The sequence below is a fragment of the Mobula birostris genome, chromosome 21, assembly GCF_030028105.1.
Source record: "Mobula birostris isolate sMobBir1 chromosome 21, sMobBir1.hap1, whole genome shotgun sequence".
NCBI classification, from domain to species: Eukaryota; Metazoa; Chordata; class Chondrichthyes; order Myliobatiformes; family Myliobatidae; genus Mobula; species Mobula birostris.
Genome location: NC_092390.1, coordinates 52,981,453 through 52,993,735, shown reverse-complemented (window position 1 = coordinate 52,993,735; position 12,283 = coordinate 52,981,453). Strand labels below are relative to the sequence as shown.

At 37.4% G+C, this 12,283-nt stretch overlaps 1 protein-coding gene across 1 annotated transcript; it reads left to right on the top strand.

The window, feature by feature from the left end:
• Positions 1 to 527: 527 nt before the first annotated feature.
• LOC140185867 (scavenger receptor cysteine-rich domain-containing protein DMBT1-like) lies at positions 528 to 12,033 on the top strand. The gene is made up of 9 exons (XM_072239663.1): positions 528 to 573; positions 1,034 to 1,178; positions 3,586 to 3,794; positions 5,473 to 5,620; positions 7,466 to 7,674; positions 8,324 to 8,499; positions 10,361 to 10,761; positions 11,560 to 11,831; positions 11,916 to 12,033. Exons 1-8 carry the CDS (start codon positions 528 to 530, stop codon positions 11,810 to 11,812), a joined length of 1,587 nt encoding a protein of 528 aa, XP_072095764.1. The 3' UTR covers positions 11,813 to 11,831; positions 11,916 to 12,033.
• The last annotated feature ends 250 nt before the right edge of the window (positions 12,034 to 12,283 follow it).

Sequence of the window (12,283 nt, the reverse complement as noted above, 5' to 3'; positions counted from 1 at the left end):
TGAATGACTTAGATAAAATTTGGATCTTCATTCAATATTAGATTGGACGTGTGGAAGAGGAATTGAAGGAATGTAGAAACAGGACGTGTTAATGTAATTAGAACTTCTGAATTCTGTGTCAATAAATTTTGACATTGATCTGTTGGGGCAAAATGAGCATTAAAATGTTAAAGCTTTAATGGTTTGCACTCTTTAATAGATACCCTGTCAAAAATACTTTATTATTATATATGGTAAATAATTCTTTCTGATTTTAATCTTTTTTCTTCTTTACAGAACCAGTAACAGGTAACTAATTTCAAATGCTCTACGTGGTTTTGTTCAAACTATTCTCTGCTCATCAGTGATGGTGAGCTTTGTGAAATTGTTTCTCACAAATTTGCATTTTTCATCATTTGAAATGGAAACACATTACAGATTTAAATTGCTTAAAAACATATAAGTTTGACAATAATTTCAAAGCACTTCTAACTAGATTTACTAACCTTGGTACAGCATAGTGTACATCAGGAAGTTGTGTGGTTCACATGCATATGAAGCACAATGAACTAGAGGATACTGGGTTTATTTACAGTAATGTCAATTGTCATATAATAAGGAGCCACCAATATTTATCTATTATTTTATCACTTATAAATGCCTTACAATGTGGCAAGTTTGTCTTGTCCTACCAGCTGCTGACATTTTAAAAAATGAAAATCCTATGTGACTTTCTTTTCAATCATCCCAACTCCAGCAGGGCAAATGTATGTGCTTTAGAATTGACCACAATGTCCAGATTAGAAACAGAGGTAAAATAAGGATTATTTGAGACCAGGAACTGTAATTGGAAGGATATAAACATTCAGGATTAGATCAACATGTAGCAGAGGTGGACGGGCAGTTGCAGAAGCTTATTTCAGTGAACGGCAGTTTGCCTGAACACAGAAGGAAAGAAAATTGGTAGGAAATACTGGCAAAGAGACAAAAAAAGTTGTTTATTTTTACTAGATATCGTCTCACCTCAAAGTATGTATTTCCTTGTTGTTCATAGGTGTATGTGGAGGTTATCTCTATAATCTTGATGGATCTTTCCTCAGTCCTGGCTATCCATACAGCTATTCAAATTCTGAAACCTGTGTCTGGTACATAAGAGTGAGCCATAGATATATAATAGATCTGTGGTTTACTGACATTGAGTAAGTGAAAATGATTTCACCGTCATTTTTAATTATATAAATATGTACTTTCAAGGTTCATGTTGTCAAGTAACTATTGTGTCTTGACTGATTCAGATTACCTCATGCATTCATGCCATCAATCTTTTGAAGCTGTATCGAATCATATGTTTATTCCTTTTCATAAAGCCATGTTAACTTTGCTTGATTTTCTTGAATTTTTTTCAAGGGCATTGTCCAAACACTTTTATAAGAGCTTTTCGCATTTTCCCTATGATAGATATTAATGACTGGTCTGTATTTTCCCTTTTCTACAGCCCATTATCTTTTTAAGCAATCAACTTCCCAGATCTTTACTTCACCTCCATCCCCCAGTTCCACCTATCACCTGCCACCTTGTACTTCTTCCTCCCCTCCCCCCACCCTTCTTATCGGACTTCTCCCCTTCCTTTCCAGTCCTGATGAAGCGTCTTGGCCCAATATGTGGACTATTTTCTCCTTTTTATAGATGCTCCAGCATTTTGTGTGCGTGTGTGTGTGTGTTGCTTTGGATTTCCAGCATATGCAGATTTTCTTGAGTCTGTATTTTCTGGCTTGGTTCCATCCTGCTCTTTCTGAAAACAATGTGAAAATCTATTCTGGAATGCAAAAGAAATACTCTTGGTTATGGGTATCCTTGAAAGTGAAGGAACTGAACAGTCAAATCAAAAATGTTATGGTAGCTAAGTTACGAGTGTGTTGGAAAGGAGCATTAAAACCTTACAAATGTCAGCTGAGCAATTCATGGAATGAAATAAACCTGGAATACAGATTATGATGGCCTTAGACATTGTAAATTGAGAAAACCTAATCCCATAAGGGGATGATTTAGGAATATATATTCAGAATAATGGAACAATAGTTATACCAAGTTTGTGAGGTCAAAGTTTTTTATGCAGTTTGCCTTGTTTCAGATATCACTGATTGTAAAGGTGTTGGAAACTGAGTCACTCTCAGCTTTCAGAATAGAAAAATAAACTGCAGGAATAGATAAAGAGGGGAAAAGTGCAAAGGAATTGAATGAACTGACATGAACCTGGGCCATAACAATTCTTTCTTCTTTAAATGCCAAGATGCATCTCAAAGATGAAGTAAATATTATGAGGCATATTTAGTGTGTAAGGAAGCTATGTATTTTCAATTAAGAGCAGAAAATTGAAGGACATGCATGGAATAATGTTATTCCATGTAGAGGAGAAGCAGACTTACTTGAATAATAGGAATTTACTATGAATGCAAAACTATTGTGTGTGGGGACAGTGTTGGATTAGCTGGCCGGTGACATAATGGTATCCGCACTGAACTTCGAGGCAAGTAGTCCCAAGTTCGAAACTGGTGGCCCTTTGCAGGCTTTCCATCTGTGCTGGGTTGAGCATCGAGCTAGCAACTCGGCCGTGTACAAAACAGACAAAATGCTAAAGTAATAGCAAGGTTGCCACCCAATGCACCACAAGGTGTGGATAGGAACAACTACAACAACTGTGTGTATAATGTGAGTTGAAATCACATCTATAGTTGAGTATATGCTTTATAAACTTGGGAAGTCAGGTGATTGATTTTACGAATAAGTCTGTTAGATTTTGTCAGAAGATAAATGGTATCATAATGCATGCCCCAGAAGGTATGGATATCCAGGAGTAGTCCAGTATTTTCTTATGGCCTGGGCCTTCATAACTCAGAGTATTGAGTACAAGAGTTGCTTTGTTATGTTGAGGTTGTATTGGTGGGATCTATACTGTGTGCAGTTCTGGTCACCTACCTACAGGAAAGATATCAATAAGATTAAAAAGGCACAGTGAAAACTTACACGGATTTTGCCGGGTCTTGAGGACCTGAGTTATCTGGAAACATTTAATTTTATTCACTGGAAGGCAGGAGAATGAGGGAAGACATAACAGAAGTATACAACACTGTGAGGGGTATAGATAGGGTAAATGCAAGCAGACTTTCCCCACTGAGGTTGGATGAGACTAGAACTACAGGACGTAAGTTTAGGGTGAAAAGGGAAATACTTAAGGGGAACCTGAGGGGGAAACTTCTTCATTCAGAGGTTGGAGCGAGTGTGGAATGAGCTGACAGTGGAAGTGGTGGATGTGGGTTTGATTACATTGTTTAAGAGTAGTACGTAGATGGGAGAATGGGAGAGCTATAGTCCAGGTGCAGGTCAATGGAACCAGGCAAAATAGCAGACTGGCATGGACTAGATGGGCCTGTCTCTGTGCGGTAATCCTCTATAATTTTATGTCCTTTGCAGAGTTACTCAAATAATTTTTGCAATTGTTTTAAAAGTAGAAGCATCCATCATTGTCTGATTTTGTTAAAGTTAATTAATAAATAAATAAAAATTATTGTGAAATTCATTTTCAAACTGTAATCGTTCTCTTAATAGCCTGGAAGTTTCATCAAGTTGTCATTATGATTATGTTGCAATATATGACGGACCTTCTACAGCTTATAATTTGCTTGAAAAACTCTGCCGTGCTTCAAATGGAACATTTACATCATCATCCAACAGTATGACAGTCCATTTTCGAACAGATTCTAGCGTAACTAGACGTGGTTTCGCTGCAAATTACCGCTCTCTGCCCATCAATAATGGTGAGCTTTCTGAAATTACTTGTTCCAAGTTCCATACTAGAAAGATTAGGAAATGGATCATGTTATAACCTAAGTTGCCTTAAAACATTTTATATTTTTGAATTCAAAAAATCCCAAAATTCGAAAAAGAGATAACTGCAGAAATTATAATTGTAATCAAGAATCTTGCGAATGCCTAGTGTACCTTAGGACCACACATAAGATGCTGGAGGAACTCAACAGATCAGGCAGCTTCTATGGAAACGAAGCGACATAGAAACATCGAAAACCTACAGCACATTATAGGCCCTTTGACCCACAAAGCTGTGCCAAACATGTCCTTAACTTTGTAATTACCTAGGCTTACCCATAGCCCTCTATTTTTTTGAGCTCCATGTACCTATCTAAGAGCCTCTTAAAAGACCCTATCGTATCTGCCTCCACCACCGTCACCGGCAACCCATTCCATGCATTCACCACTCGCTGTGTAAAAAACTTACCCCTGACGTCTCCTCTGTACCTACTTCCAAGCACCTTAAAACTGTGCCCTCTCATGCTAGCCATTTCAGCCCTGGGGAGAAAAACCTCTGACTATCCACATGATCAATGTCTCTCATCAGCTTGTACACCTCTATCGGGTCAGACATTTGATGTTTCAGGCCAAGACCCTTCTTCAGGACTGAGAAGGAAGGGGGAAGATGCCAGAATAAAAAGGGTGGAAGGGATGAGGGGTTTGGGGGGGGAAGAAGCTAGTTGGAAGGTGATGGGTGAGGCCAGGTGGGTGGGAAAGGTCAAGGGCTGGAGAAGAAGGAATCATGCACATTTTAAATTTTGAAATCTATGTTAATATAATTGTGAAATACCTTGTAACTATGTGTTAATGAATCTAATCCACAAATTTTATAAATAATAAAAGTACAATGTCCTTAACTTTGAAACATTTTAAAGCTTCAACGTATTTACATTGCCATTGTTTCAAGTTACAATAGTGTTACAATTTGTATTAGTAAACACAGAATGGAAGTTGGTAGCTCATTGTTAATAAACCACTAGCCCGCTGAACACCAATGCCATCTAGTCAAAACATTTTACTTTTGCCATTCAGTCTGCCAGTTGTTTTGCTTGCTTGACATAGTTTGTTTGTGTTGTGAATTGTGGTTTGTGTTTGCTCGATATGCATATAACAAAAAAAAATTTGCCATGCAATTTTCAGGCTGTGTAAATAAATAAATAAATAAATAAATAAACTCCTCCTCGGAGCAATGGTTGGTTCATGCAGCTGTAAAAAAAAAATGAGGGAAGTTGCAATGTACAAGTTTCTTGCATTTATAAGTTACAATGTGGCAAGTTTATCCCATCCGGTCAATAAGTGTGATTTTAAGATAGGAAATTCCCAGAGTCTATACCCTTTTGAAGTACCTCCACTCCAGAAGGGCACAGAAAAGGATGTTATAATTGGCCACAGCATCCAGATTAGAAGGGATGCAATCTAATGATTCATTGAGACCAGGAATTGTCATTGTCAAGGTTCAGTAAATCACCAGTAGGACATGCTGACCGGCTGCTTTAGAAAATTATTGCAATGAAGAGTAATTGAATTGAACAATGAATGTAAAGAAAGTTTTAGGGGAAAGACAAAGAAAAAATATTTTTACTATATTTTCTTACCTGGACATATCCATTTCCTTATTGGTCACAGGTTATTCGTGTGGAGGTTTCCTTGATGAGGCCTTTGGATCCATTATGAGTCCTAATTATCCAAACTTGTATCCAAATAGCGCAGAATGCACTTGGTACATAAGAACAAACAGCTCAAAAGTAATATATTTGCGGATCACTGACTTAGAGTAAGTGAAGTTGCTGTCACCTTTTTATAATTTTTATTTTATGAAGTTCAAAGTCAATTTATTATCAATCTACATATATGTCACCATGTACAACCCTGAGATTCATTTTCTTGCAGGCATAATCAATCAATCTATAGAACAATAGCCATTAACAGAATCAATGAAGGACCATATCAGTTGGGATGTTCAACCAGAGTGCAGAAGACAACAATCTGTGCAAATACATAAATAAATAAGTTAAATAAATAAATAAGCAATAAATCTTGAGAACATGAGATGAAGTGTCCTTAAAAGTTAGTTCAGTGGTTGTGGGAACATTTCAGTGATGGATAAATGAAGTTGAGTGATGTTATCTCATTGGGTCCAAGAGCCTGATGGTTGAGGGGTAGTAACTTTTTCTGAACATGGGATGAATCATATGAATTTGTGTGCAAAAGAAGCTGTGTTGGAACTTAGGACTCTCCACTTTTACAAAGCATATTGACTGTGTTTGATTTCTCTGAATGTGTCTAATTGCCCTGCCAAAACTTCTTTAACTAGAGGTTTTAGCCTTGATCATATGATTAGTGTTAAGTACACTGTCCTGTAGTTTTGTTTTTCATGTCACCCACCCTTTCTAAAACAAACTGATCTGAATGTGGTAACTGTTCATTAATTATGGATGCTCTTTGCCTAGAAAACTATTGGATTTAAGGATAACCCAATCAGAAGTGATATGGTAGCATGAATGCTACGTTACTGGACTGTCCTCTGGCGGGGGGGGGGGGCAGGGTGCTGGACCAATGAGGTGGTGAGATGAGGTTGAATCTTACAATGGTGACTAGAGAATTCATGGGCCATCAAACTTTACAACTCCTCCCTTGGAGGGTCAGACATCTTGAGCCAATAGGCTGGTCCTGGACTTATTTCATAATTTACTGGCATATTACTATTTAACTATTTATGGTTCTATTACTATTTATTATTTATGGAGCAACTGTAACGAAAACCAATTTCCCGTGGGATTAATGAAGTATGACTATGACTATGAAATAAATCTAGAATAAAGATCACAGTTGGTTTGGATATATTAAAGGCTCAAGGGTTCATTTAATATTAGAGAATGTATACAATAAACTTCCTGAAACTCACAGACATCACAAAACAAGAACCCCATAGAATGAGTGATAGAGAAATCAAAGCCCCGAAGTCCCCCCTTCAAAACAAACAAAATTGATCTCATAAGGGAATGATTGGAAAATAGAGATTGATGGGTAATAGTTACAGTGAGTATGTGAAGTAAAGATTTTTTTTTAACAAGCGTGCGTCTTAGATTCTGATCTCACTGATGGAAAGTGAGTCAACGCGAGCTTTCATAAGGGAATTGGACAGCCAGGCGAGAAAAAGAAAAATTACAGACATAAGGGAAAGTGGGGAATATTGGGACTAATTGGACTGCTGTACACACAGCTGGCATGAACCTTATTATCCACATATGTAGCCTTAAGTATTCTATGCTAGGTTATATCCCAAAGTTGGAGTTAATATCAGGAGGCATATTCAGTATAGAAAGAAGCTATTTAATCTGATTTGAGAGTAGAAAGGTAAGGAGCAGTATATTAATATTTGGGAAGGAAGAAGGCTGTGATAAGTAATCAGAGGAGAAGTTGGATAATATTCTGGAAAATGCTGATTCACCTTGAAGGATTAGAGAAGTGATTTTGCACGTGAAAATGTTAAAAATTTTTGCTAATACAAATATACTGAAGGAATAGGCTGGGTATCAAACTCTAGCCAGTTTTTTTTCTTCTGCTCTTTTTTTAACTATTTTGCCTTATTTATTAACTCTGGTTATTTTCTTGACAGGCTCGAGGCTCCATCAAGTTGCTCGTTTGATTTTGTTGCAGTGTATGATGGACCTACAAGAAATTCTCCTCTGCTTGACAAGTTTTGCCGTGAGCCAAATTCAGCTTTCACATCATCATCCAACAGTATGACAGTTTATTTCCGGACAGATGGCAGTGTAACCAGACGTGGCTTCACTGCAAGCTACCACACTCTGCCCAGCAATTACGGTTAGCTTTATTAAAATACTTGTCTCAAAATTGCATTACTGGAGAAATTAGGAATTGAAGGATATTAGGCATTTAAATTACCTTAAGAAGCACTTACAACAAACAAAGCCATAAAGTTTAAAAATAGCCAGTTGAAAATTTACTACATTACATTCTATTTTTATACATTTGAAATCCATTGATACATTGGAAATCCATTTGCTATTCATAATTGAGAGCCATGGTCCACCTCAGGTAGTTATGGTATGGTACTCTGTGCAGATGAGGCAGAAGCAGTTGGAAGACATGGGAAAACAGGTGGCACAGTAGCGTAACAGTTAGCACAACGCTTTACAGTAACAGTGACCTGGGTTTAATTCCCTCTGCTGCCTGTAAGGAGTTTGTACATTCTCCCCGTGACTGCGTGGGTTACCTCCAGGTGCTCCGGTTTCCTCCTACAGTCCAAAGACGTACCGATTGGTCGGATAATTGGTCATTGTAAATTGTCCTGTGATTAGGCTGGGATTAAATCGGGGGGTTGCTGGGTGGTGTGGCTCGAAGGGCCGGAAGGGCCTATTCTGCGCTGTATGTCAATAAATAAATAAATGACTTGTATATCTAATTTGTAGGATTCATGAGATTAAGCTTATTCTTTTTTAAATTTTTCTAGCAATTTTAACCTGTTCAACAAATTATATGGACGCAAAAGTTGATAAATCGTATCTCAGCATCCTGGGTTTTAATGAGTCCAGTCTCCACTTGAATGACCAAAGCTGCACGCCAATAATAACAGCTGATAAAGTGGAATTCACAATACCACTTGATCAATGTGGTACAATACGGGAGGTAAAGAAAAAAGTTGTGGGAAGATTGGTTCCAAAACAAATACAACAAACTTTCCATTCCTCATGACAAAGTAGTTGTAAAAGTATTTAATATCATCTCTGTTATTCATTCAATGCTACACTTTTGCCTTTGATTAAACTCTGAAGTAATATACAAGGTGCCCATTTTAATAGGTACGCCTGCTCATTAATGCAAGTCAATCATGTGGAATGAACTCATTGCATAAAAAAAGCATGCAGACATGGTCAAGAGGTTCAGTTGTCGTTCAGACCAAACATCAGAATGGGGAAGAAATGTGATCTAAATGATTGTGGAATGAGTATCTCAGAAACTGTTGATCTGCTGAGGTGTTCACACAAAACAGTCTTTAGAGTTTACAGAGAATGGTGCAGTTCTGTGGGCAAAAGCGCCTTGTTAATCAGAGAGGTCAGAGGAGAATGGCCAGATTGATTCATGCTGACGGGAAAGCAACAGTAACTCAAATAACCATGCATTACTACAGTGGTATGCAGAAAAGCATCTCTGAATGCAAACACATCAAACCTTGAGGTGGATGGGCTAAAGCAGCAGAAGACAACACCAGGTTCCTCCCCTATACCTAATAAAGTGGCCACTGAGTGTATATTCAATTGGTAACATTGAAATTAATTATTACTTTTGATCTTGGCATGACCCTTCTGCTCTCGGACTAAGATGAATTTTTGAATTAAATGATTTGAACGTCTGAAGATGTGACTGTGCCAAATCTTCTCAGATAATGTTCTCCTAACTCTGATCTTGACCACTTTTATTGAAATCTATCTATCTTTTGGCAAAATTTGAGTTATTCTTCAATTTGTTTTCCATTGATCCCATTGTGTTAGTGGTCTCAAACTCATGAAGATCTGCAGATACTGAAAATCCAAAGCAACACACACAAAATGCTGGAGGAACTCAGCAGGCCAGACAGCATTGATGGAAAAGAGTAGGCAGTCAGCATTTTGTGCTGAGACCCTTCTTCAAGACTGTTGAAGGGTCTCGGCCCAAAATGTTGACTATTTATCCTTTTCCATAGATGCTGCCTGGTCGAATGAGTTCCTCCAGCAATTTGTGTGTGTTGTGTTAGTGGTCTTCACTGCTTCTTTACATCAATGATTTCCCCCTACTCTTCTTCTTTCTATTCAACTTCACATTCATCTACTTCCTCAGAAAGATCAATTTTTATTACATTCACACTCTCAATCACTTTTTTTTCTCAGTAGAATGGATATGTATCCTTTCATATTATCACTTCAAACACATACATTATAAAATAGCCATTAGATCCAAACATTTTTTTCATCGACAATTCTACATTTTAATTCTCATTTTAATGTGTTGGTGTCTTGTTTCTTGCCTCTACCTTTTTGCAGCGGCAAGAAAAGGAGGTTATTTTTCATTCTAGCAGTTTACATGAATATTTTAAGTCTGGTTAAGACCTAGTCTTACCCAATTCTTGACTGTCAAATAGTCATGAATACTTTTCTTGAACTGCACTTCCACACTTGGACAGGATAGTTGAAAAAGCATCATCAGTAGTCACTTTCACAAGTTGTTTATTTTTTTTCTCTTTTGCTACTACATTGATGCCCTTCTATTCTTATTGCTACTATAAATTAAAAATACAAGATTCTACACATCGTTGTCCTCCTTAAAGTCTCTCAGCTTTGAAATTATGTGTTTAGGCACAGGGAACAGCTGTTTTTTCTCTTGATAAATTGCATTTTTGCCATAATTATACTATTTCTTAATTGCAGAAAACTAGCTTTTTGATATTATAGAAAAATACTTCATCATACAAAATATTTGAATTCTAAAAAATATTTGAATTTTGCTCTCTTAGGTAAACAATGGCAGCATCATTTATTCCAATACCATCCGATCTTCACCTTCTGACTCCACTATAGTTCGTACGCAATACCTGCAGATTAATATTGGCTGTGAAATGCAACAGGATACGATGGTTAAGGTCATCTATGTGGCAAATGAAAACTCAGCACCTGAAATAATTCATAATCTAACAGAATCTGGCATGTTTAGAGCCAGCATGAATTTCTATGAATCATCACTCTTTGCCACACCAGTGTCAGATTCACCTTACTACGTGGATCTCCTACAGAATCTTTTCGTACAGGTTAACCTGAGCAGCTCTGATGCCCGTCTTAAAGTTTTTGTGGATACCTGCGTTGCATCGCCATATAATTTCAACTCGCCATCAATATCCTATTATCTCATCAAGAATGGGTAAGCTTGGCTAAACTTTAAAAAGTAACCTTCCTACCTAATTATCCAAGGTGACAAATTATAACAAGATGACTGCTATGCACATATGTTGTTAAGTTAGTCAGCAGATGTGTTTGCAGCCTCCTCCACTCTGTTCAAGGAGAACAACCTTGCTGTCTCCTGAATATCCACAGAACACAAGTCCTTCATTCCTGGAATCAATAATATAAATCTCTGCTGCATCCTTTCCTAATCCTTACATCTTTTCAGAATTGGGTTATGTTTCTACAGCTCAATCCAACCCAGTATTTTATAGACATGAAAAAGTCTGCAGATGCTGGAAATCCAAAGCAACACACACACAATTCTAGAAAACTCAGCAGGTCAGGCAGCATCTATGGAAATAAATAAACAGTCAGCGTTTCAACCCAAGACCCTTCTTCAGGACTGAGAAGGAAGTGGAGAAGATGCCAGAATAAAAATGTGGGGTGGGGGGGGGTTGGTAGGAAAGAGGCTGGCTGGAAGATAATAGGTGAAGCCAAGTGGATGTGAAAGATCAAGGGCGAGAAGAAAGAACCTGTTAGGGAAAACGAGTGGACAATTTTATAAAGATTAATCATGACACTGTACTCTGCCTCCTTTTGTAAAGTGTTCTTTATGCTTATTATGTTTTTATGCTGCGTCAGATCTGGAGTAACTATCATTTTGTTCTCCTTTACACTTATGTACCGAAGAATGACAACCTTAAATCCTGAATCTTGAACTATGCTTTGGCCTGAGTTCATTAAAGGAATTAATCTTGAAGTATTTGTTTTATAGGTGTGTGAGGGATGAGACGTATGACACATTGCCCTCACCAGCCAACAACATCGCACGATTCCAATTCAGTGCCTTTAAATTCCTGAACGCACATTCCTCAGTCTACCTGCGCTGTAAACTTGTGATATGTGAAGCTTATGATTACTCCTCCCGTTGCTACCGTGGGTGCATGTCTCGGCAAAAGAGGGCCACAGTTTCTTCAAAGGGAAATATTGATGTTACGTTGGGACCAATTGAACTCAAAGGAGAATAATGATATTATGAAAATTCAGGTGAAACAAACATGGTATTTTCTGAGCAGCTTTTCTTTTTGCATAGATATGGCCTTGGAAGTACTAAATTGTAATATCTTTCAGATCTGGAAAAGATGCGGACAAGGCTGAACAGACAAATATCCAATTCGATTTACCATTTATCCTGCCTCTGCTGGTTCTGTTTGGAGTTGTTTCACCACTGGATGCCACTGTGATAGAATAATTCAGGAATCTGCAAGAAAAAGAAAAAGCATTTTCATGAACATCTTTTACATTTTATGTGGAATTCTACTGTGAAGTGATGCTTTTAATTGATTGTTGACCTGAGTAGATCCAAAACACACCAAACTAATTATATAGCAACCTTACATGCACAAATGTCAAAAGATGATCAAAGTTATCTCTAAGGTTATCCTAAGCAATTAATTTGGTTCTTGAGATTATTTATGAACATATGTCATTTATTATAA

What these genes read in the sequence shown, in the direction of transcription:
- LOC140185867 (XM_072239663.1), top strand. Translation starts at nt 528, where the DNA reads ATGCATATGAAGCACAATGAACTAGAGGATACTGGGTTTATTTACA. An exon ending in CTCTCTGCCCATCAATAATG is followed by an intron (nt 3,795 to 5,472) that starts GTGAGCTTTCTG and finishes TATTGGTCACAG; the next exon opens with GTTATTCGTGTGGAGGTTTC. An exon ending in TTGCGGATCACTGACTTAGA is followed by an intron (nt 5,621 to 7,465) that starts GTAAGTGAAGTT and finishes TTTTCTTGACAG; the next exon opens with GCTCGAGGCTCCATCAAGTT.